A 25,305-nucleotide genomic window follows, 5' to 3' on the forward strand; every position below is an offset into this window, starting at 1 on the left:
GGCCGTGAGGGGGCAGCGGGGGCGGGGCGGACCGCTCGAGCCCCCGCTCCGCGCGTTCCCCGCCGCGCAGGCGCAGTGCCGCGTCCGCCGCCCGCCGGTGGCCGAGCCGGCGGCAGGGGGCGCTGCGGGCGGCGGTGCCATGCTCGCGGGGCCGGGCCTGGGCCGCGGCGCGGGGCGGCCGGAGCGGGCGGCACCGGGGACTGGCGGGGCGGCCGGTCGGTGCCCGGCGGGATGTTCCGCAAGGCGCGGAGGGTGAATGTGCGGAAGCGGAACGACTCGGAGGAGGAGGATGAGGAGCGCGACGAGGAGCCGCCTCAGGAGCCGGCGCCGGCGGTCGGGGCGGCGGGGGAAGGGCCCAGCGAGGCCTCCATGCCGCTGGCGTCGGGCGCCGGGCTCCTGCCGCTGCCCGCCGGCTGCGTGCCCCTCGCCCTGCCCGGCAGCCCCGCGGCCTTCGCCTGCGCCGCGAGCTACGGCGCGGCTCTCGGCTTGGGGCTGGGCTTGATGGGAGGCGACCGAGCAGGCCTGGGGGCTCTGCCGGCGCCCGCTGTTCTGCGCCCCCCGCCGCCGCCGCCTCAGCCCCAGCCCCAGCAGGGCAATGGGCTGCCGGCGGCCGGGCGCCCCAAGGAGAAGAAGCGGTCGCGGGAGAACAAAGAGGTTCCGAGGGCCAGCCTGCTCAGCTTCCAGGACGAGGAGGAGGGTGAGGCGGGTGGTTGTCTGGCTTTTGGGTCGTTTCTTGCGGCAGTGGAAGGGACACGGAGCTGCTCAACCTACACTGGCCCTAACCCGGGCCCTCCAAGAGTGCCGGGATCCGTATTTATTTTTTAAAGACAGTCCCCTGTGTGGTGTGGGGTGATGTGGAATCGCATAAGAGGGAGCGAGCCTTGAGGGTACGGTACAGGCGGCCAGGGATGCACGGGCGGGGAGCTCCCATCGGGCCCGCGCTTTCCCCGGCCCGACCTGGCTCCTGCGGGGCCAGCATGCTCCCAGCGGCCTTGGTTGTGGTGCAGTTGTGGTCAAATGGCCTTTGCTTTCTGTGCCGCTCATGCATCACCTGTGCTGCGTTCACCGCACCTGGGTGGCCCGAGGGTTTGTGCGGGACTAGGTGCAGCCCGTAGTCTCCCCCTGGAGCCAGCAGCGTTTGCTGAGGAGCATTTGTGCCGTGGCTTTGCGTCGAGTTTGTTTTAATCTGATGTGGCTGGTGTTCACGGGTCACCTCGCACTCGCTGCCTGTTGCCCGTTCGTATAGTTTTGAGTTGTCTTAGAGGGAATTCTCTTGAAATCACTGAAATTTGGTTTCTAAGACTCGTGATTTGAAATCTTGGTGGAAGTGCTGAAAACATAGAATTAGACTTTCACTATAGACTGTGAAGAGAACCCTGCAATGTTTGTTAATGGCATTTGTGGATTTCCCGGTACAAAATTAAGAGACTTAATGAATAAGTATGCTTGATAGATCTAATGTAATGTTACCCAATTTCTCTTTTAAAGAAACGGAAGAAGTTTTCAAAGTGAAGAAATCAAGTTACAGCAAAAAGATTGTAAAACAGTTGAAGAAAGAATACAAGGAAGATCTTGAAAAATCAAAAGTTAGAACAGAGGTCAATTCTCCAACGGATGGTAAGTGCAAAACTATCAGTAACTTTTGTAGTGGCAAATATGAAGTACTATAATTTAATTTCTTGTTTCAAGATGAATTGTTAGTCTTCTAGAGGATTTCACATTTAGAGTTGAAGTAAAGCACAGATGAAATGTGTTACTTGAGCCTTAGGAATGCTGCAGTTGGTAGAGAGTTCTTTGATTCTCATGTAGAAATTAATGTAGAAGGATGGAACTTCTCAGCTCTATTAGATGGTTGTCAGTAGACATCAGTATTCTGAATTGCAGCTGTATTTATGACAGAGGAGTTGCTTATTGAATTAGGAAGGAGTTACATTAGTTTGAAAATGTATCTGGTGCTTGTCTGACACAAAGTGTCTTTTTAATGCTTTTTCTTCAAAAAGATTGGTGGGGTGAGCAGAGTGGTGGTGGTCTTTGTTATTAATTGTTTAACAGCTGCCTGTTTCAGGACTTGGACCTTTGAGTAGACTTGGTTAAGATGACAGACTGAAAGTGATGGAGCAAAAGGATCTGTTAACAGTGTTCAGTCATTGAGAGCTTGAAATAGAGCCTGGGACTTCAATTTCGTTGTACTGTTGGTTTTTGGGAAGCTCATTGGTAAAGTGTAGTGGTTGCTTTTCCACTTAAGTTTATATAGATTATGTAATGCTATGAGAACGAGCTGGGAGGCTTATGATCTAAAGATTGCAATGATCTAGAGAAGCACTTGGGGATTGAACATGGTCCCATGCAGGAAATACCCTTTTAAAATTTAATTAAATTGTTTTTAAAGGTTTTGTCTGCATTTAGAAAATCCACAGATTCTGTTATTAGAATCCTTAAATTGCCTATGCAGTGGTGTGGGGCATGAACAAAACCAGAAATTATCACTTCTGTGGCTAATGTTCATGTCATCTGTGAAAACCTGGATTCTTGCTTCTGTCACAGAGATCGTTAAACACTGCATTTTGCACATGGCTGTGGGGGCCATGTTTATTTAATTTCTGTTTGTTTTGCTCTCCCTAATTCATGTGGCTATAGTTCAGAGATTTCAAGGCTGCTACTGAGAGAGTAGCTTGGATTCTTTAAACAAATGCTTGAGTCTGTGCAGATTGGGTAGCTGAGTTTAATGTGAATTTTTTTACATAATATTTGTGCTTGCTGCCTGTTATCTGTATGTTACCCACCTAATGTAAGGTGTAGCCGAAGAAGAAAATGAATGGTTCTTTTGAAATCAGTTGGTTCTTGAGGAAAGACTTGGCAGTGCTTTCTCATTGCATATGTAACAGACTTTGACAAAGTTGCACAAGGTTGAGTTCCCCCACTTTTTTAATACTTGATGATACAGAGAATGTTTAGTGGTTGGTGGGGCCTGCCTTGTCACATTTTATTTTGAGAGGATGTCCATGATTTAATCACAGTTAAGAAAGTATATTTTCCTAGATCTCAAACAATAAAATTATTTTTTTAACATTTTAATTTGATTTTCCCTTTTGGTTGTTATATCTTAAAAAAATACTTTTGAGTGATCTTTATGAAAGGAGTAAAACATGGACTTTGCTGTCTTATCAGTCGAAGCGCCACTAGAAAAGACAGGACAGAATAAGGATATAGGCCAAGAAGATGGGACTGCAAACAGTGAGCATGGTGAAGAAGAAATGGAAGTTGAAAGTGAGAAGGAAGAAGAAAAACCAAAAGCTGGTGGTGCTTTTTCAAGTGCACTGTCATCACTGAATGTTCTCCGCCCAGGTTGGTTTTTGTAACATGTCTGATAAGTTACCAAGTGATTTAGCCAATGTTTACAGCAGACAAATGTGTGCGAGAGATTAGGAAATAGTTTCCAACAATTTAGCATCTTGAAAATTCAAGAAACGGGTATTTTCTAAAGGTGTTCAGTTTTACAAGACGTATGAGAGAAAATGTTTTGCTACAGAATGCTTCATCCTGATGTAGGATGCAGGAATTCGTCTCTCAGATGACAAACTGAAAAAAAAATCTAGATTTGGAATAGGTAACTTCACATGAGATTTAACTGCTTTCAGTTAAAATCTCTTCTTTAATTCAAATGTTTTAATTATGGGCCTGCAAGGTATCAGAAATATTTTCCTATCCTGTTTTGTGTACTGAGGTTCTAGTCAGGCCCTGAGGCCAAAGAAATACCTCTGAGAAAATATTTTTGAAACTAGTTTGCTAATTATGGTAGCCTGCTCCCCAAATACAACATGCGTGTCCTGGGTCCTCACGTTGATTTATATGACTTATGATTTATATATTTATATGTAAGTTGTATTAAGTTTTGTGCTGTAGATTTTAGAGTTTGTACTTAGGTCTGATGCTTTTCATGTTTCCCCTTGATTGTACAGTCTTCTGTATATTAACTGTGTCTGATTTGGTGTCCTCTTAATCTCTGACTGATGATTGTCTGTTGAAATGGCCGATGCTTTTTATTCCCCCAAAATAAGAAGAGCTGGGAGCAATATTGGGATAGGAAAGTTTTTGGGGATACAGTCGTGCACCTCATTTTCTTCCCCCATTTGCAATAGTCTGCTCTGGTAAAGGGCATCCTCTTCTTTAGGAACATTTCCTATAGAAGCATCAGGCTTCTGCTCTTACGACACGAGCTGCTGGAAGTAGAGTCAGGCTTTCTGTGACAATCCCAACTTTGAGGTTTTCTGGTTCATAAAGTTGACATGTTTAGCGTCTAAGTTGCTTGCAGATGTTTTCTGTGAGTATGGCTTTGTTTCCTTTCGTGGGTTTTTTTTTCTGTGTGCACAGATGATTTGGTACAGTGACGGTGATGAGTAAGAAATTGTAGCACCTGTTTTGTTGCAGTGGTTAACAGTGCACACATCTGTCTCTAGGAGAAATTCCAGATGCTGCTTTTATTCATGCCGCTAGGAAAAAGCGTCAAATGGCTCGTGAACTTGGAGACTTTACCCCTGTTGACAGTGAACCAGGTAAAGGCCGCCTTGTTCGAGAAGACGAAAATGATGCCAGTGATGATGAAGATGATGACGAGAAGAGGAGGATAGTTTTTACAGTGAAGGAAAAATCCCAAAGGCAAAAGATTGCTGAGGAAATAGGTAAACCCTTTTTTGAAAGATCAGCTGATAAATATTCATGCTGTTTTCACTGCCAGTGCTCCTATTCAGCAGTTTTAAACAACATGCTTTTCAAACAATTTGGAGTTGCATAATGTTTCTGAGGAAAAGTACCACATAATGGAATATGCTTGTAAAATTTTGAGCATAAAACTCTGTTCCTGTGCACACTGCTGACTGTGATAGGAACTTACACTAAGGATCAATTCTTGTTTTTCCTGTACTCTGTTTTTAGGAAGTATATAGTTGTGAAAAGAAAAACATTTAATACAGAATTCTTTTTGCTAGCAAGAAGGTAAAATAACCTTTTGGAAAAGGAGGTAGACGTTAGATGGTTTTACCAGCAGTGAATTGCAATTTTTAGCATCGGATCTTTCAAGTGGAACCTCTGTGCTAACAATTCACAGGCCAGTGTCCTTAATGCCTCGTGAAGAGGAAAGGAGGATGCTCTGAGATGTTCTCACTGAGGCATGGTTTCAGGTTTTTTAATTCACGGCCCTTATAATTATGAATGCATTATCTTCTTTTTCTTGTATGAAGGTATTGAGGGAAGCGATGATGAAGCACTAGTGGCAGGGGAGCAAGATGAAGAACTCAGTAGATGGGAGCAGGAGCAGATACGAAAAGGAATCAACATACCCCAGGCATGTATATAATCTTTTTTTATTTGCTTCTGCAAGTATTGGCTAAATTCTTTACAAATTTGAATAGTTCACAGAAGGGTGTTTCATTTGAGAAATTAAGTCTGTAAATTCTGATGCTCTTTAAAGAGTAGTGTGAGTATTTAGAATGGTAATGACACTAAGAATTTGTCCATTGACCTTCTTGAGCGCATTTGTTTCTTCGGCCTTAGCTATCGGATGCTTAAATCCCCTTGGCAATTACATCTTGTGATGTAATCTGCTTACATTTTTCACTTTGATTTGAGATGTGTAAGAAAGTAAGTTTCCCCTTTCTTCAAAGCCTAATATAGTATAATTGCATTTCCTCTGCCACTAGGTTCAACCAAGTCAGCCTGCAGAAGTGAATAATGTGTACTACCAGAACACTTACCAGACTCTGTCTTATGGTTCATCATATGGCATTCCGTACACCTATGCTGCGTATGGATCATCGGATACCAAGTCTCAAAAAGCAGATAACACAGTTCCTTTCAAAACTCCCAGTAATGAGATGACTCCTGTTACTATTGATTTGGTAAAGAAACAGCTTAAAGACAGGTAGGACAGACCATCTTTTTAGACTTAAAGACCTGTCCCCTAGGTTTCTGTTCCTCAGGTGTCTTTTAGTCTCGGTGAGCAAACACAGAGTTTCATCGCTGGAAAAATACTGACTGGCACATCCATAAAAAAAAAAAAGGCAAACAAAAAAGCTCAAAGTGAAGATGACATTGACACTTTGTTCGAAAATCTCCTTGGATTCCTTCTGTGCAAGTGAAGCTTTAAATATGAGGCCACTGATCTTGTTGAAGAGAGGTCTGAGTTGCATCTTCTGGACACTGCACAGTCTTATAGTGAAGAAATGAAAGGCCAGTGAGGTGTTTAGCTTATCAAGCTGCATTCCTGTAAACTGTGAATCAGAGATTTCCCCTTCAGTAGATAAAGAATTTAATTTTTAGTGTATACAGGGATTTTTTGGCTTAAACACTGTAATCTGCTTGTCAGGTATGCAAAAGGTATGGAATGAACAGCACAATTGCAATGAGAAATCATATGTCATGAACAGCTTGCACTTTACATGTCTTCAAAAGTGGTTGGTATGCCCCTTGTAGTGTTGCAGCCTTTGACAATGAATCAAGTCAGTAGAGGAAAAAGAATGCTTTGTGTAAGCTGTAGTTCCCATCCACCCCCAGTCTGTCCAGCCAGCTTTTCATTAGGGACAGCCTTGCACTATTCTGTGTGCTGTCAGCTCCTGTAAAAGTTTGTAGGAGTGGCCAATGCAATGCATAGACTACAGCATAGTCTAGCAAATGAGTTTCAGGCATGGGCCTTCCAGTTCATGAAGAGAGGGGAGAAGGTGTCAAATCAAAGGTGGAGAATGTCTTTGCAAAATTTCCAGTATATAGGCTCAGTACTTGCACTGTACTGTCTGTTTGTCTCAATGGTCTGAAATAGACAGACTTTTGGATGTAAATTTACTATTTATCCATTGCCCTTCAGGTTGGACTCTATGAAAGAAATGCACAAAGCTAATCGGCAGCAATATGAGAAACATCAGCAAAGCCAAGAGGACTCTACCAAGGCAATTGAAAGATTAGAAGGGTCTTCTGGGGGTATTGGTGAACGGTATAAGTTTTTGCAAGAAATGCGAGGGTATGTCCAAGACTTGCTTGAGTGTTTCAGTGAAAAGGTAAGGATGCAAAAACATTAATCTCTTTACAAAAAAAAAAAAAAAAAAAAAAAAGGTCTCTTATTACATGCCAAACACCACAACTCCCTCTGTTTTCGAAAAAAGTCCTTTGAGAGCATATTCTTCAAAAGGTTTGGTTATTTGAGGATTGAAAAGAACTTTTTATCATGCTAAGCTGATATCAGAAATCTCTCCTCCCAGCTCACTGACTTTAGATTGCCTAAAAACTTGCAGATTTTGTGTCTTCAGGATTTTGGTAGTTACTCTTGCATTTCGACTTCACTCAGTTACTCCTTTTTACTTGAGTGGGATATCAGGTTAGCAAAAATAAGGGACACTGCTACTTTCTGGAGTGCTTGGTGTACACAATAACAGAGACTTGTATTTTCTGTGTTATAAACTTCCTCCTGCCAGATGTTTCTAGATACCGCTCTGGAGTCTGAAGGAGAGAAGTTTTAAAGCCTAGTACAGCTGTTCAAAGATACCCACACTTAAAAATATATTTCTTTCATGTAGTGTGATACTTCTATGCATCTCTAAGCCAAAAACTTAGTCTTTTTCTTACATTTTGCACTGTGTTTTGATTACTTACTTCGTTGTAAATATAATAGAAACTCCTGAAAAAAACATACATTATCTATACATATTAGGCACACACAGGAGCTGTAGAATTCAGTTGGCTGTTTCTCCATTGTCTTCTGACTTGACTACAGTAGTAGTATATTAATTTCTTAATATCTTGTCAGAATAATTGAGTGGTTTTAAGCTTCTGCTTGCCTAGCCCATTAAGTGTGGGAGAGGAATGGAAAAGCATTTTGGGTGCTGATGGGTTAGACATGAATTGTCCACTCTTAGTGGGACTGGGAGAGCCCAGTCTATGTCCTGTAAAAGTGGAGAGTAACTGTGTCATGAGCAGACCCAGGAAATGTGGGACAGTTAATTCACCCATCTGATTGATTAGTGTAACTAATTAGTTGCAGTTGATTGTTCACTTAAGAAGCCCTATTCCAGAGTCTGTATTAGCATTAGCTGTTGAAGATTAATAAAGGTACTTTGCTAAGCATCGTTGGCAGTGCTGGTCACCCAGATGGCTGAATTCCTACTAAAGATAAGTTTTTTTTACATTATCGCTCTGAGATAAATTTGTATTTCAGAAGTCAGGTTAAATATCTGTGTCTCTATTCAGTGTTTGCTTTTTAAAGACCTTTTCTTCAATTACTTTTGTGGTAACTATAAACCATGTCTGGATGCTCACCTCGATAGCTGTCTTGTTCAAATGTTTTTAAGATGTGACTTTTATCATCTCAGGCTTCTTAGGGGCATTCACAGAGTTTTGCTGGTTTCAGGTGGAGGCTGCTGCTGTACTTGTATGTAAAGTGAGTTGCAAAAGCAGCAGTTGATGTGGTCAGTCTAACAGGAGCATTTCATTTATTTTGTATTGTTTGGTCAGGTAATGTGATTTGGAATTCACTGTTTTCAGTATGACAAGAGTATTGGCAAATTTAGAAGCAGTAGCCCACAGGACACTGAAAAGTTTTCTAAAACAGAGATGTCGGGAGGGGACAAAGTCCAGTAATAAAATTAGTATCACTTTTTATTTAAATGAAATGCAGTAGGATGGTAAATTGTTCTAATCTTTTGAGTATAGAGATAAATTACCTTCAGCTTTTTTTGTAGCACCTGTGTCCCTGACTGCTTCTATTTAAAGTGTTGTTTATTATTTACAGTAATGTATATAGTCATGTATTATAATATACATGAGGATACATGTATATATATATGTAATAATAGTACCATCATGTATATTCATATATATACACATACATATATGGAAACTTATCTTTAAATATGATATTTTGAAGAGATTCTGAATGTTAGGATCACTTTGTCCTTTCCTAAGACTCAGCAGAGGGTATAACAAGGCAGCTATTCTACAGATTTTATAAACAAGCACTAAGAAGGGCAAATCCTGTGTAATACCTTTTTCCCCCCATAAATAAGAAAACGAGTAGAGTGGAAGATGGTTGCATGACTTCCTTCAGAAGTGATTACTGTCAAAATTATGCTTTCTGAGAAGGCTGGCGAGTCACAGTAGCATTTTTACATTTTGAATGTAGGAACGTACAGTGGATACAGAAACTTTGCATTGTTCTGGGCGTACCTTTGACAGCACAAGTAAATGAACTGTTACGTTACCTGCTGAAGTGAATTACCAAAACATGCTCTGTGTGTCAGAATTACCCTTGTGATCTAAATGTTTAGAGACCTTTCTGTTTTTCCTCTTCCACTGTTTACAGGGAAATTGAGCAAAAAAACCCCCTTGAAAACACTGAATTTAAGGTACTGACTAAACAGATCAGGGAATGAGGGCTGTAACTTTATAGTAGTCAGTGAAATTGTCAGCCACTCATTAACTACAGTACTGATTAGAGAAGAATAAGGGCTTCTAAGTCTCTTGTATTCTAAATGAGAAATATTTTGGATTCATATATCTGAATACATCACTAAGTTTCTTTTTTAATACTGAGAAAATTACAGAACGAACCACTAAGGATGCTTTGAAAAATTTTCATTTAACTTTTCAGTCTTAGAATTTCCTCAACATGCTTAAGAGAAGAAGCTATATTTTCTATGGTAAACTGCAGTAAAACTAGTACTTTTAAACTATTATTTCTGTTTTCAAAACTGTCTTAAATTCAGAGTATAAACGTCCAGCACATGGAAGCTTATTCTCTCCTTGTCTTTCTCTCTACTCTTTCTTCCAAAAGAAAGGTGTGTGTATTTTGAGTTGGTGCAGAGCTGCTTTCATTTTAATCCCTGGAGCCTGGTTTATCCCATAAAGCTAAAACCATTTACTTTTCTGATGTGTATGTCAGTCTCAGCGAGCTGAAATGGCCCTGTAGCTATAAACTCAGAATTTTACATTTTACTGAAGGAGTTCTTTAATAGCTGCTGAGTCACATTCTGAAATACATCAGGAAACAATTTTTGATTTTATCTTTTGTTTTGAAAAAAATCCATAATCCTGGATGGTAGGCAGCAATGAAATATAAAAGACTGGAAGACTGTGGAGTAAGCATACATCTCAGAGGTAAGGAGGACATGGCTTAAGTGTTCATACCAAAAGGACTTGCCTTTCCAAATTAAGGGATGGTGAACACTTCTGGTTTGCATTTGAATATTTATAATGATCTAATTTTAACTTGTCCCAGGAAATGGAAAAAAAAATACCAGTGAACCTGCTCTTTAATGTCAGGAAATTCCCGGCTGTCATAATAACATCTATTTTTGTTAGAGATGCTACTAAAATAGTTCATTAAAAAAAAAAAAAGTCTGACCTGACCTACCTGATTAATTCAAGGTTATGCTTAATGCATAACTTGCACAAATTGTAGTATTTTAATTTTTGTGATAAGCTAGAGGAGTATTTGACTGATTTGAATTACCTGTTGGCATAACGCCCTTATTCAGGGTTTGATTTCATTTCAGTAATAATATTTATGCTATTAAGAGTTAGACCAAAACAATAGCTGCTGGCTTCAGTAGGTTAGATCGATGGGTGTTTTTTTATTGCATGCAGTCAGGTTATTTTCTCACAGAAGTATAGAATGCTTCCACATTCTTGTTTAAAGATAGAGAGGAAACAACTGATGTCTGAAAACTGCAGACCTTTATACAACACATAACACACTTGGTAGGGAAAGCAAGAGTACCAGAAATTAAATATCCTGCACTAAATAGGATGTCTGGCTGTGTAGACTCATTCAAGCCATGGAAGTTGCTGTCAGAATGCTCTTGTTCTGATTGAAAGCTGCCAGTGTTAAATGTATGCACTTTCCACAACTTGAACTGTTTCCTGGTGCAAATGATACGTATGAGTAAAAGGCAGGACTGTGTGCTGCTGGGAGCACAGTGACAGCGTTTTGCTCCGGAATAGACTGGGACCCCAGAAGCTGAGCAGCTCAGGATCCGGGTATTACGTGGTGTGTTGTATTTTTACAGGTGCCTCTGATTAACGAACTTGAATCTGCAATGCATCAGCTGTACAAACAGCGAGCTTCCCGCCTTGTCCAAAGACGACAAGATGATATTAAAGATGAATCTTCGGAGTTTTCAAGCCATTCAAGTCAGTCCATCTTGAAGGTTTTTATTATTCATTAAACAACCTTGTTTACTTAGTATAACTTAATTGAAATGTCAATGTTTAATGTATGACTGTCTTATTATTGAGATGAGTAGAAGCAAGTTTAGATGAAAGTTCTCTAATCTGTTTTGTTTTATATTCAAAACCACTGTAACTCTGACTTCACCTCTCCTTTCTGTTTATCTTAACTATATTTTCTCCTTCCTAGCACTAAAAATGTATGCATGGTGGCTGTGGGAGTAGTGGTAGTATGTGACTCCCCATTTTCTTCTTATATCAGGACTTTAAAAATCTTATTTTAACCTTCCCGAATCTACAAACGTCATTTAACATGTACAGTTAACTGTATGAAGCCACAAAGCACTGGGCTAGACTTCTGTCTAATGTTCTCTTTTGTAGCCAGTATAAGTATTTGATTTCAGACACTTATCTGGTAAATTAAAGAACTGGAAAACTAATCAGACTAGTACAGTGACCCTGTATGAAATGCACCTTAAGAATAGCCAGTTAAAATTCCTGCTTACTGCTAATTTGTGGATGGGGGGTTCTCGCTGAGGTGGTTTCTTGTGGTGGCTACTCTTCAGTATGTAGAACTCTACAAAAGCATAAATGTTAACTTGGATGAAAATACATGTTTCTTGGAGGAGGTTTTATTCAGCATATTAAATCAATGGATGAATTGGAGTCCTCTATGCTTCAGAGAGCTTCCCATTTTTAAAAATGGCTTTCTTTCTGTCCTGTTGCTGATGTAAAATTGTATAATCAATGCCATTTCTCTGTTCTGCCACAGTTGCTGGAGATGAAGTCTTGTTAATACCATTAGCTAGAAATCACTGAAGATTATGAAGTGCTAGGGTGTCAGAGTTGGTCATTCCTTTATAGAGTGGTTAGTTTACATATTCCTTTTAGGACTGTTATTTGAAGTTCCAGGCATCATGGCCTTGCAGTTTTAGCATAAAAATGCTGTTGTGTGAACTAGAAACCCATTTCCTAAAAGAAGCTTAGAATGGATTTTTTTATACTGAAATTTAATGTTAGGATAGGAATAGTTCTCATTGCTGAGGTTGGGTTTTATAAAGAGATACATTTAATATCTGGAAGATTAGAGATGGCTCTTAGTAGTTCAGGTATTAAATTGGAATACTGACATAGATCAGCATTAATACTTTAAATGATGAATTTGTAAATTGACTTTGTGAGAACATATAAATTTATTCTGAAGTTTGGATAGGCAGTTGTTTAAATGTTAATGCTTATTCTTTAATGGGTGGATTTGGGCAGTAGCTAGGATTCAGTCTACTGTTTAAAATTTACCTGGAAAGGAGGAACTGGAAACAACTTCTGCCTGCTATCGACTGTTCTAGCTGTGCTGTTTTCTATAGCCAGGAATACAGATAAACAGGGCTTGAATAGAGGAGAGAAGATGGTTTATCTTTCTGTAGATTTTGATGTGTTTGAAACTTCAGGCAATCTAAAACATAGGAACTTAGAAACACTGTAACTAGAACTCTGAAATAGTGCACACTCTTGCCCCAGTCACTCTTGTCTGCTTTTTTTTTTTGCTAGTTTTCTTCTCAAAAATTATGTGGTGAATGTGTTTATGTAAGGAACACTTTTTTCTTGGACATTTATTTAAGCTATTTCTGTTAAAACTGTTGACTTTTACAGAGTTTGGCACTGTTGTGAGAGGGATAAGAGTGAAGTATGGTGAAAACTATTTGATATTTAAGTGGAAATTTTTCCAAACTCCCCTGTTTTCTGTTTTAACCTCTACATATTGTGAATTCAGGCTTCTGGGGGACATTGTGTTTTGCTTTTTTTAAACTTCGACTTTCTATTTCAAATTACACTTAGTTTAAAAGTGGGTAAAAGGCTCTTTATGAAACTGCCTACAGCACATTTATAGAATCATAAATAAGCATTTTAATTTTCATCAATGTAATTTTACAGATAAAGCACTGATGGCACCAAATCTTGATTCTTTTGGGCGAGACAGAGTGATCTATCAAGAACAAGTCAAGCGTCGAACTGCGGAAAGAGAGGCTAGAAGGTAGAGAATGAGATTTCTTTTCTCCTTTAGGAGTCTTTGCTTGCCAGATACAACTGTCCTGTGTGACATACTAACATGAGTGACAATGTTTGCCTCTTCCTTGCAAAGGGAAGAAAACACTTCAACTGGTGTGCTGGGTAGGGGTATTATGTATCCCAGCTTGTCATGCAAGTGTACAAAACATTCCATGATACTGATTTAAAATCACTAAAAGAAACCATAGTAAGTACATGCCATATCAATATGGTCTCTGCCAGTTTTGTTTCTCTTCATTGTTTGAGGCAGCAACATAGTGGAATGCTTGAGGTGGTGGCATAGTAGAAGTTCTTTACAGCTTGACTTTCCTAGAACTAAAAGGACAAGCTAAGTGGGCATATTTATTGTATAGGTGGGGAAAACAGCTGGTTTCTCTTGCTTTACTGGAGCTGGTTTATACAAATGATAGCTGGTTTATACTGGTTTATACTGCTCCTTTCCAGAGCTCGCCGTAGACAAGCGAGAGAGCAAACTGGGAAGATGGCAGATCACCTTGAAGGCCTTTCCAGCGATGATGAGGAAACTTCAACAGATATCACAAACTTCACCTTGGAGCGAGGTTAGAAGAGCTACCCAAGCTTTATCACAGAATCACAGCTTGGTCTGGGTTGGAAAGGGACCTTAAAGCCCATCCAGTTCCAGCCCCCTGCCATGGAGGGACACACTCCACTAGAGCAGGTTGCTCCAAGCCCCATCCAACCTGGCCTTGAACATTTCCAGGCATGGGACAATCACAGCTTCTCTGGGCAACCTGTGTCAGGGCCTCCCCACCCTCGCAAGGAAGAATTTCTTCCCAGTATCCCACCTAACCCTGCCCTGTGTCAGTGGGAAACTGTTCTCCCTTGTCCTGTCACTCCAGTCTCTTGTAAATAGTCCCTCTCCATCCTGCAGACTCCCTTCAGGTACTCCAAGGCCACAGTGAAGTTACCCTGAAGCCTCTTCTCCAGGCTAAACAATCCCAGTTCTCTTACATAACAAAATACCAAATATTTGACAGGAAAAAGAAATCTATCCAAATGCAGCCCTGTTTATATACTTCACCATACTTTGGAAGGAGTTTAGGAACTTCTGATTCCTGGATCATCAGTGTGACCAGAATAGTCTCTATCACAAACCTGTTGTGTGTCTTGCAGCTGACTGGATAGCCCATCCTTAGGTTCTTTTTATTTAATTCAAACATGCTTTTGGTGGCAAGCATTAAGCATTTGGACCGTCAGTAAGTCTTCCAGTTTGTGAAATAGTTTATCATTCTTGAAATACATGTTTGTCTTACTTGTGAAATTTTGAAAACCTCAGTGCTTTAAAAATCTTTTTTTGGTTCATGGCAAGTATTTAGTGGAGTTGTGAATAAGGTTCTAGAAGTACAATGACAGAAGTTTTGTAGAATCTTCTTGTGCAAAGTTTGCAAATGATAGGAATGTTGAATGCAGACATTGCAGAAAAAATCTCGTGGTACAGTTAGCATTTGCTCTGATTAAAAGAGAATCGGGTTGGAAGAGAGGAGGAGGAGGAGAGCAGCAAGGATCACATACATAGAATTGTTTGTGTTGCATTTGAGGAGAAATTGAATAGTTTTGGTCTCTTGAAGTAGGAGAACAGTGTCAGCTTTTCACAGTATGAGAGCTAGGGACCATGAAATTAAGTGATAGGATAGGTTTAAAATAAAGAGGTTATTTCCCACAGAGAAGGTAATAAATGGCAAAGTCATTGCTGTAGGTGGTTGTGGAGACCTGAAGTATGAACCTGTTAGAAAAGCAATTAGATGAACTGTCTAGCTGTTAGGTCCTTTGGAAGTGCAGACACTTCCACACCTTTAGTTGTTGCGTGATGTACTGCAGTTTTATGATTGCAATGATTTTCTGCATACAGGGAGGGATCTTGGATAAACAGAACAATTGTTCAGGGTAGTTAGGTGGTATAATTAACTTTGCCAAATTAGATTATCTAGATTCAATGGGGATGAATTGCATTTGGTAATTTGGCAGTTTATGTGTGCAAAAGCATTTTGTAGAAATTTCTTCAGTTTCTGAATAGGCACAGTGTTTCTAAAGCTTTTTTGCTATTGTTTGTAGCTCTCATGTTAGTCCAGAAACAGTAGTAGAACAGAGGAGTGCACTTTTGGACTTGGTAACTTTATATGTAGTGTTTTTTCTTAATCCCAGTATAAAAAGTGTGGTTATATGACATAATCTTCTGTTCCCTCAACCCTGTCTCTTGTGTGTACTAGTTGTTGCTCACTGTGTAAGGGTTTCTACTGTAGCCAAACATTTACAACTGTGCCAAAACATGACTGATTAAAATGAAACTAATTCGAAAAGATGAAGGGGTAATAAAATATAGAGAAAAAGGTCCGGGCTACATGGAATACTGGTACTGTAAATACAAAAAATAGAAAAGAAGGTGCTATAGGATTGTAATCACTGCCCAGTGCTAACAGGCACGTTCTGGGCATGGTGTCTGCCAAGGACCCACCCTGTCTGAACTGTCAGTTCAGTTGATTTATCTCAGATGCCATCCTATATTTGCACTTGGATTATCAGAGATGTAGAATAATCTGGGTTGGAAGGGGCCTGGAGATAAGCTGTTTGAAACTCCGATGCAAAGCAAGGCCAGCTTTGAAGTTAGATCCACTCTGAATACAGCCCAGTATGTCACCAAGCCCAGTATGTCACCAATCCTAATTACGTCTGGTAACTTAAAATCCTTCCATGAAATGTTCAAAGTAAGACCTGTGATGAAACAGCCTATTGAAGAGTACTCGTGCTCCTGTTTTTATATCTTTGTGTGTTTGAGGCAGGAGTAACAGAACTTCTAAAGGTGATGGGGGTTTTTTTTTGGTTTTGTTTATGGGAGTTAGGCTATGCCAGTGAGCATCAAAGAATGTCTTGAAAGAGGCATTAGAGGGAGTAGGTGATTAACTTTTTGTTCCTTTTCTCCCATGCTAGATCGTATATTAAAAGAATCCAGCAAAGTTTTTGAAGATGTTTTGGAAAGCTTTTACTCCATTGATTGCATTAAGTCACAGTTCGAAGCTTGGCGCTCCAAGTACTTTGCTTCTTATAAGGATGCTTATATTGGCCTCTGTTTACCAAAGTTGTTTAACCCTTTAATCAGACTTCAGCTGCTTACCTGGACTCCTTTGGAGGTAAGTTCCTCTGCAAGCAGCTTCTATGTTAGCTGCTACATGGTGGACTTGAGCACTTCAGCAGAGCAAAGTAAATTGCACCTTTGATGTGTGCTTCTCTTAAAAGTGTGTTCTAGGGATGAAGGTTCAAATAGGCACCTGTCTTGGGGCAAAATTTTTCTGGAGAGTGCCTGGACTAGCTGATCCTCTATGTTCCAGCAGACCGGAATTCAATCTGGCACGTTGCTAGTTCCTTCTCAGGAAGTGGTGTAGACCAAAGTCTGCAACTGGCCATGGCAGTGGATTGGAACTAGGTGATCTTTAAAGTCCCTTCCAGGGAACACTGGATGGTTCTATGAAAATATGTTCAGTTTTAAAATAGTTCAGGGAAAATTGTGGCTCTAGATGATGCTGTTTCATCAGAAGTGGAACTAAGAGACTTGTTCTTACCAAAGAATTGCAACCTGTGTCTCTAGGTTTTATGTTTTTCTCTCACCTACACCTCCATACCCTGTAGTATTCTGGCTGGCAATTTCCAAGTCTTTCTCATAGTACTCACTGCCCAGTTATGTAGGGAACATGGGAAAAGCAGGACAGCACTGTGGGCAGCCCAGTGTCCCTGGCACGCATTTCTTGTCCAGCCTGGATATGTATGCTTTCATGAGATTCCACCAGGACAGACAGTTCAGGTGGCTTTTGACTCCCTCCGTGTTCCTCCCTTTTTCAGCAGTGCTTCTTTTTTTCCTTAACTACCTAGAGAATATCTACAGAATATTTTCTGTCACCTCTTCTCCAACTACAGAGGAGGGGAAGGCATGACTCCTCTTCAGAGAAAGTTGAGAACATGAAAATAATTTTATTACTTTCATGTTTGACTTCATTAATCAAACAAGGAAAAATCTAAGTGAGATGCCCTCATTAAATTTAAAACTTTTTTTGTGAATTCTCCCCTTCCCCCATGCTATTTCTGAATTTTTGGGTTGACAAAACAAAGCTCATGTTAGTTAGAGACGTGGTACAGAATTGTCAAGTCTAACTGTATTCACTACTCTCTGTTACTGATCCTTGTAAGCACTTTGTTAAGGTAGAAAAATTACAAGGTGCTCATAAAGAGGGGTTTTCAATCCAAAAGGCATAATTTTATAATGCAGCACAATTGAGCTGTGCTTCTGACTTGAACCCTAATCTGTAGGCTTTAGTTTGGCTCAGGTGTAAATAGAAGTTAAAATCTGTGGGGCAAAAACTGCTAAAAAAAGTCAGTCTTGCTTCAGCCATTTTCTCTTTTCGTTACATCTAGTGGCTGTTCTGGTAGAATGAATTGTTTATTTTGGAAGAGTGTTTTAAAGCTGTTTTTGTGAGTGTATCCTACTTGTATACATAATACTTTCTCTATGTGTTGACTTCAAATCTTTGTTTAGGAGCCTAACCCCAGTTCTTTTTTTTATTAGGGCAAGTGTCGAGATTTTGAAACAATGTTGTGGTTTGAGTCATTGCTCTTTTATGGCTGTGAAGAGCAGGAGCAGGTGAAAGATGATGCTGATATTTCCCTATTGCCTACCATTGTAGAGAGAGTCGTTCTTCCTAAATTAACAGGTATAGGCTTAGAAAATGAGGGTGAAGGGGTTGTGGAATCTGATGATTGTTTATGCTTTCAGATTTCACTGTTTTGTAAATAATTGCGTGGATATCTCAGTACCTGTATTTGAGTATTTGTAAAGTGGGGTCTTTCATCTCTTACAGTAATTTCTGAAAATATCTGGGATCCCTTTTCTACCACGCAGACATCTAGAATGGTAGCAATTGTACAGAAACTAATAGATGGATATCCCTCAGTGGTGAATGCAGAAAACAAAAATACACAAGTAAGTTGTTGGATTTTTTTTCTTAAATATGTTGCATAAGTTAAGGAATTTGAAAGCACTTTTAATACCTTACATTGGGAAATACAGCAATAAAAATGATTTTTATATTGTTTGGTGCTGTGCAGCCTTATGGTGAGGAGTAAAGCATGGCGATAAATTAAAGGAAGAAACTCAGTGGGGCCTCCCCAAAATATATACTAGAGATAAAAAAGATACACCAAATGTACTAAGACTTGTTGGTCTCCAGTTTTGGAAATACTCAGGCTTTTCTTTTTTAGAACTTTGCAGCCTTTTCAAATATATTGCCTGAAAATTAGATTGTTTTACTTGCCTTCTATGAATGCAGGAACCAGTATTAAGAGTTCAGGTTTTAACCAAGTGTCAAAATTCAGCTCTGTTAATTATTGCAGACTTCTTTAAGACTATTTATTTTTGTGCTCAAATATTGTATGCATGTTTACTGTTGCAGTCACAAATGTTCTTTGTTGGTTTAAAAATCAGTTTTTGAGTGTTTTAACTACTAAGCAGTGCACTGGACATATAAAATAAAATTATCCGTTTCAGATGCTTTTAAAGGCATTGTTGCTAAGAATGAGGAGAACACTGGATGATGATGTATTCATGCCCTTGTATCCAAAAAAGTAAGTTTACTTTCAACTATGGTGTCAGACCTTTCTTAGCAAGTCACTGTATTCTGTGCATAGTTAAGAGGGGTTTTTCTTAGTGTGGTTCAGTGCCTGAGTACAGGAAATCTTCTGTTATCCTTCTGGGATCATTTAGCAAAGACAAGAAGGGTGGAAGGGAATATTTGTGGAAATGAACTGTGTGTTGGAAGGAAAAAGCCAGCAAAGGCAAGACAGAGGTGTGGTCTTGGTTGTGCATTAAAGTGATTTCTTACTTTCCAGCATCTTAGAAAACAAGAACTCTGGTCCATATTTGTTTTTCCAACGTCAGTTTTGGTCCTCTGTTAAGGTAAGTCAGTAAATATGTCCAGTAAATCTTTGATCTAAGACAGTGTAGTAATAAAATCCTCCCCAAATTTGTGGAACATGGTAGATGGAAACTGCTCAGTTTCATTTTCAGAAATTCCAACTCTGGGTTCATAGTCTTTGATAAGCCCTGGGCCCTCTTCATGGTGTGTCTGGTCACTGGTGGTATCCCCCAGTATTGGGCCCAGTCCTGTTTCATATCCTTACTGATGATCTGGATGAGGGGATCAAGTGCACCCTCAGTAAGTTTGTGGTTGACACCAAGTTGGGCAGTAGTGTTGATCTGCTAGAGGGCAGGAAGGCTCTGCAGAGCGACCTGGATTGATGAGGCCAGCGGGATGATGGTCGACAAGGCCGTGCTGGGTCTCTGCACTTTGTCTACAGTGACCCCAGAGCTGCAGGCTGGGGGCTTAGTGGCTGGAAAGCTGCTGGGCAGGAAAGGCCCTGTGGGTGCAGGTCAGCAGCTGAAGGTGAGCCAGCAGTGCCCAGGTGGGCAAGAAGGTCAAGGGTACCTGGCCTGTACCAGCAATGGTCCAGGCAGTGATTGTGCCCCTGTGCTGGGCACTGCTGAGGCCACACCTCAAATGCTGTGTCCAGCTCTGGGCCCCTCAAGTTAGGAAGGACATTTGGGGGGCTGGAGCATATCCAGAAAGGGTCTAGAGGGGAAATCCTGTGAGGAGCAGCTGAGAGAGTTGGGGTTGTTTAGCCTGGAGGAAGTGGGGAAAGGAGGGGGGGACAGGATGGGGACACCTTATCAACTGCCTGACAGTCAGGTGTGGCCAGGTGGGGTTGGGCTCTGCTCCCAGGCAACCAGTGACAGCATGAGAGGAAGTGTTTTCAAGCTGTGCCAGGAGAACTTCAGGATGGACATCAGGAAGAATTTTTTCACAGAAAGGATAATTAACCATGGGAATGGACTGCCTAGCAAGGTGGTGGAGTCACATCCCTGGAGGTGTTTAAGAAGGTGGACATGGCACTCCATATTCTGGTCAAGTTGACAAGGTGGTGTTTGGTCTAAGAGTGAATTTGATCTCAGAGATCTTTTCCAGCCTAATTGATTCTGTAGTTGAAAAGGTTGTCAAGTGGAAGCACCATAATTTCAACTTGAATGTTATGGGATCACTTAGCTTACTCATCCCAGCTTTTTTATATCCTTGTGCTTGTCAGAATAAAATATACTACTTCTAGGGAGTGGGGGACCTCAAAGCTGTGGTGTCATAGTTTATTCCAGTGAAACACTATGAAGAAAATGAACTTCCAGCTAAACAGAAAAATAGACACTGATGTTGACTGAATAGCTGTTCTCCATGATCATGCAAACAGAACACTTCTCTGGAATTTTCTCTTTAAATTGCAGCAGCAAGGGAGACTGTATTCTAAATAGATTTGCAAAAACATTTAAAATATTCTAAAATGTTTGATATGTTTGATCAACTCTCTGGTTTCAGTACATTTTGGAATAGTTATTTTCCCTGTGTTATATTTTCAGTTATTGGGAAACTTTCTCCAGTGGTATGGAATCCTATCAAACAAAACTCTACAGGAGCTGTCCATAGATGGGTTGCTGAATCGATACATTCTTATGGCTTTTCAAAACTCAGAGTATGGAGAGGACAGCATTAAGAAAGCTCAGAGTGTAAGTAAAATCAAGTAATGTTTGAAGGAATGGACTTCAGCTGAAAGGAAAATATAGTTAAAATTTGACATTGCCTATGAAATCTTGGCTTTGATACCTTAAAAGCTGTAGTCAGTGAAAAATAGATTTTTTTTTTTCTTTCAGTATATAGACTAAAGAAAGAACCTTCTCTGGCTCATGACTGTAGAGGGATGAGGTATACTGTGTATTTCAACGCTTTACTGCTCGGATTTTGGTGTGGGCTTTTTCATAGTTTTCTCATTTTTTTCACTCAGTTGACCCTTGTCCCTGCAGTATTATTAGGCAGACTTCACCAGTCATGTTTACATAGCTTTTAAACATTTTGTTATGTTGTGTTTAACTTCCTTTTCCCTGTTTTTTGTAGGTAATTGCTTGCTTCCCTAAGCAGTGGTTCACTAATCTAACAGGAGACAAGACTATTTCTCAGCTAGAAAACTTCTGTAGATACCTTGTTCACCTGGCTGATACAATTTACAGAAACAGCATTGGTTGCTCTGATGTAGAGAAGAGAAATGCAAGGTAACTTTTTTTGAGCTAAAGCAGTTGCAATTGTTGTGATTTGATTTATTTTGCCAGTGTATGCAAGCATTGGTAACTCTCTCCATCCTGCTGTGTGCCTTAGGAAAATTCTTTGAATTCACATGTTATAAATGGATATTTTTAAGGTGTCTGAAAATAGCAACTGCTGGAAATACTGAAACACTGATAATGTATTTTGCACTACTGCTTAGTGTCCTGGATTCTTCAAGGGGTTTATAAAAAGAAGGGAGAAGCACTTTTTATATCAGCAAAGACTGTCAGGGTGATGGGGGTGGCTTTAAACCTGAAGGAGGAGATATTTATGTTAGATATTGGGAAGGAATTCTTGGCTGTGAAGGTGGTGAGGCCCTGGTCTCTGGCTGCCCAGAGAAGCTTCCTGTCCCTGGAAGTGTTCAAGGCCAGGTTGGATGGAGCTCTGAGCAACCTGGTTTGCTGGAAGGTGTCCCTGTCCATGGCAGGGGTTGGACTGAGATAAGCTTTAAGGTACCTTCCAACCCAAAGCATTCCATGATTCTGCCAAATTTTGTAGCTGCCAGTTTGGACTGGTTCACCTTGTGAGCCTGTTGCTGATTCCTGCATAGTGGCAAACTGTCTTTTGTATACAGTTCAAAAATTCTGGCTATTTACACAACCAACTAGATGAACCTGGTTTTGCCTGAGATTCAAGAGTAATTTTACTTTTATCCAATGATCAGCTTAATTAAAAGTTTGCATTAGACATGTTACTGCTGGCCAGGTAAGCTGACTTGCTATGGGAACAGCAACAGCACAGGAATGAACAGTCTTCCAGTCTTGGTGCAGTCCTGTGTTTCAGTGTAACAGTTTGGGATTTAAGTTTTTGAACTCTCTTCTTTTGGTGGTGTGTTTCTAAATTTGAAACAACTTTCTTCACCAGGTAAAATGGTAACTTGGTAAAAATTTTTATTGGAAGAGAGACATCCTATTTTCATAGCCAGTTCTAATTTGATTTCTGTCCTTCTGCTTTTTCCCAGCATTTAACAAATCTTTTGCCATTACCCTCATTAAGCAAATAGACTAAAATCTATTGGAACAACAGGAATATGAAATGTAAGGCTCCATACTGTCTTCTGCTGGAAAATTAATCCATGTCATTGATTGTTCTGTCTCTGCCTCTTTTTTAGGGAGCACATCAAGCAGATCATAAAGCTTCTAGCAAGTATCCGAGCTCTGGATCATGCTGTTACTGTTGCAAATGATCATAATGTAAAAGAATTCAAGATTCTAATAGAAGGAAAATAGACTTTTCCCACCACTCATTTTGAGCTTTAAAACCATTCCTGATGTGTAATTTATGTACATATGTAAAGTTTCTTAAAGTGTAAAGTATTGATCTTTGTTTTAATACAAAGTGCATTCTTATATACAGCATCCTTAAAAATAAAAATCATTGATTTCATTGAAAACAAAAATGGAATCCCAAGGTTGTCATCTTTCCAGAAGCTAGATTTTTCCTCAAGTTCCTCAAAATCTTGCTCACAAAAATACTTTGTGCCCATATTCAGTGGTCATCTACTCCTGTTATTTGTTCCATGGTTAACTGGAATGTGTATAATAGATTCTGTGTAATACAATGTATGCATATATTTATACCACCATGTTGCTTTCACACTGGAGATAGAGATGTTGTACTGTTGCAAAAGCTTTTCATTTGCTAAAAAATACTTATTTTGACAATAAAATGATCTTATTCTTGGTCAAAAAGGCTGCTAAAACATTCACATATATGGAAAGTCACTACTTGAAGAGTAGAAGCACATTGAAGTAGATCCTGACCTTTAGAAAGCAGATGTGCACTCCAAGTGGAATAACTAAAACATGATTTGCCTTCAGCATATGGAAATCTTCCGACTGTTCTTCAAAAGGAAGATCTGGATCAGTGGTGAAGGATTTTTTTTTATGTAGGCAAACAATGAGAATTTGTGATTATTGTGCGTGTCTAGATGGTGGCACTTCCTAAGCTCCAAACACCTTTCATTTTGTAGGACTAATGGTTTACCTCTGGTTTCCTTTTCTAAGTTGCTTAAGTAGTGTCTAGATTTTGAGGGGGGTGGGGTGGGTTTGGGTTTGGTCTTTTGTTTGTTTTGGTTTTTTGGTTTCATTTTGTAATGTCATTCGTGGAACCTATTTCTTCAGGTTAGAGTGGCTGAAGATAGGGAGCAAAATGAAAGTGAAAAAACCTTTGAAGCATTTATATTGTAGTAAATATTCAAATGTTACACTTCCCACTAAATATCATCTAAGGATTGTCCTAAAAAACCCAGGGTGTTCAATTTAAATGTGAAAACCACTTCAAAAATCTGTTACATACACGAGAGCACTAGTGACTTGATCTTGGGGTCCAAGGCAGGTAGACAGCTGTAACAGCCTTGGGTTTAGAGATATTCTCCATGTGTGCCCAACTTTTTTCCTAGGAGACTCCTAGCAATTAATTTGCATACTGAATAATACTTATGCTTATGTCACATGGTATAAATGAATGTATTAAACACATACCATTTGTAACGTGCACGCTTCCTTGGGACACTGGATAGTTGTTTTGAACAGTTGGGGTTGATGAAGCACACTCAGAAATACCTGCTTTTAAAAATTGTTTCAATAAATTCATCTGTCAAGGGGTTACTGCAGTGCAACTTGGTAGGCTTTGTTCCTTTAGGAAGGTATTGAAGGAAATGATGTGGGTGTTGGTTCTGGTTGACTATTCCAATACGTCAGAAAAAAATAATCTTTTGAGCTGGATTTCTGAAACGAACACAATAGGATGAACATTGGAATTCACATACCTACATAAATCATAGTTTAGATACTTGAAATACCATTGCAGTTGTAGTTGCATGATTTAATAGTGACAGATTGGATCTTTCTGTGCTAAACATGTTACTGATTTCAGTATCTTGAAGAGGACCTGAAGGGAGCCTGTAAGAGAGCAGGAGAGGCACCTTGGACATGGGCTGGAAGCGACAGGTAAGTGTCCATTGGAGCTGAGGGAGTTGTCAGTTGTCTTTGTTATTTAGACTGTTGCTGTTACTGTTGTTTTCTTCTCTCCTTCCTGTTTTCCAGCAAATTATTCCTATCTCAACGCATGATCTTTACCTTTTGTGTCCCCAAATCTCCTGCCTTGGGGAAGGGGAGAAGTGAGCAAGTGGCTCATAGTTTAGAATGGTTTCAGTGGGAGCAGTAAATCTGGAAGTACCATTCCAAAACCAAGACAGCCTTGATTGGGTCCCAGTGTGAGGCACAAGGAGGGCACACCCCACAAGAGTGGGTTGGAAACAAACTTGATCTCAGTGTTTGCTGTATTAGGTCCAGAGCCACTGGTCACAATGGTGCTTGGTCCGTTCACGTGGGCTTGGTACCTAACCCTGGCTCTATTCCTGTATGTGCTCCTCGGGGTGACCTTTTACAGAGCAGGGACAAGGATCAGCATTTCTTTGTTGCTGTCCTGTGGGATATGAGTTTATGACATGATAACATCAAGGGCAATGAGGATGCTCTGGGATGTGTATTCAGTGCTGCTCTCCTGCCCTTACTTCAGCACTACCTTTGGGAGCCCATTAATAACCGTACCCAGTCTGGGGGGGACAGGGGAAGGAGGATTTTTCCCCCTTTCTCCCCCTCTTCCCCCCCTTTTCCTCCTTCAGGCCTGCTACACCTCCAAGAAGGCCATTCAGAGACCTGTACCAAGGGGGAATAGTCATGAGTGGCATGGAATGTGCCAGAAAATTGGCCAAGTTTTTAAGGAATTCTCTGCTCCAGTGGTTTAGGAGTTCACCCCTGAACAACTACGGGACTCTGATAAAGTGACAGAATATTTGCAAGGAGAAGGCTGTGGCCACTCA

At 40.3% G+C, this 25,305-nt stretch overlaps 1 protein-coding gene across 3 annotated transcripts; it reads left to right on the forward strand.

Annotated features, from left to right (window-relative positions):
• Positions 1-148: 148 nt before the first annotated feature.
• On the forward strand, positions 149-24,334 carry PAXBP1 (PAX3 and PAX7 binding protein 1). 3 transcript variants are annotated; one of them, XM_062515384.1, is made up of 19 exons: positions 149-356; positions 495-697; positions 1,489-1,617; positions 3,169-3,345; positions 4,458-4,679; positions 5,238-5,341; positions 5,697-5,917; positions 6,857-7,046; positions 11,049-11,172; positions 13,141-13,240; positions 13,720-13,835; positions 16,222-16,421; positions 17,849-17,993; positions 18,141-18,262; positions 18,827-18,903; positions 19,168-19,234; positions 20,741-20,887; positions 21,273-21,427; positions 22,591-24,334. In XM_062515384.1, the coding sequence occupies exons 1-19, from the start codon at positions 232-234 to the stop codon at positions 22,706-22,708; spliced, it is 2,742 nt and encodes a 913-aa protein (XP_062371368.1). In that variant the 5' UTR covers positions 149-231; the 3' UTR covers positions 22,709-24,334. The 3 variants fall into 3 exon arrangements, with proteins under 3 accessions (XP_062371368.1, XP_062371367.1, XP_062371369.1); XM_062515383.1 differs by having other exon boundaries at positions 149-697; XM_062515385.1 differs by lacking the exons at positions 21,273-21,427; positions 22,591-24,334 and adding an exon at positions 21,032-21,256 and having other exon boundaries at positions 149-697.
• The last annotated feature ends 971 nt before the right edge of the window (positions 24,335-25,305 follow it).

Source organism: Cinclus cinclus, chromosome 2 (genome assembly GCF_963662255.1).
Source record: "Cinclus cinclus chromosome 2, bCinCin1.1, whole genome shotgun sequence".
NCBI classification, from domain to species: Eukaryota; Metazoa; Chordata; class Aves; order Passeriformes; family Cinclidae; genus Cinclus; species Cinclus cinclus.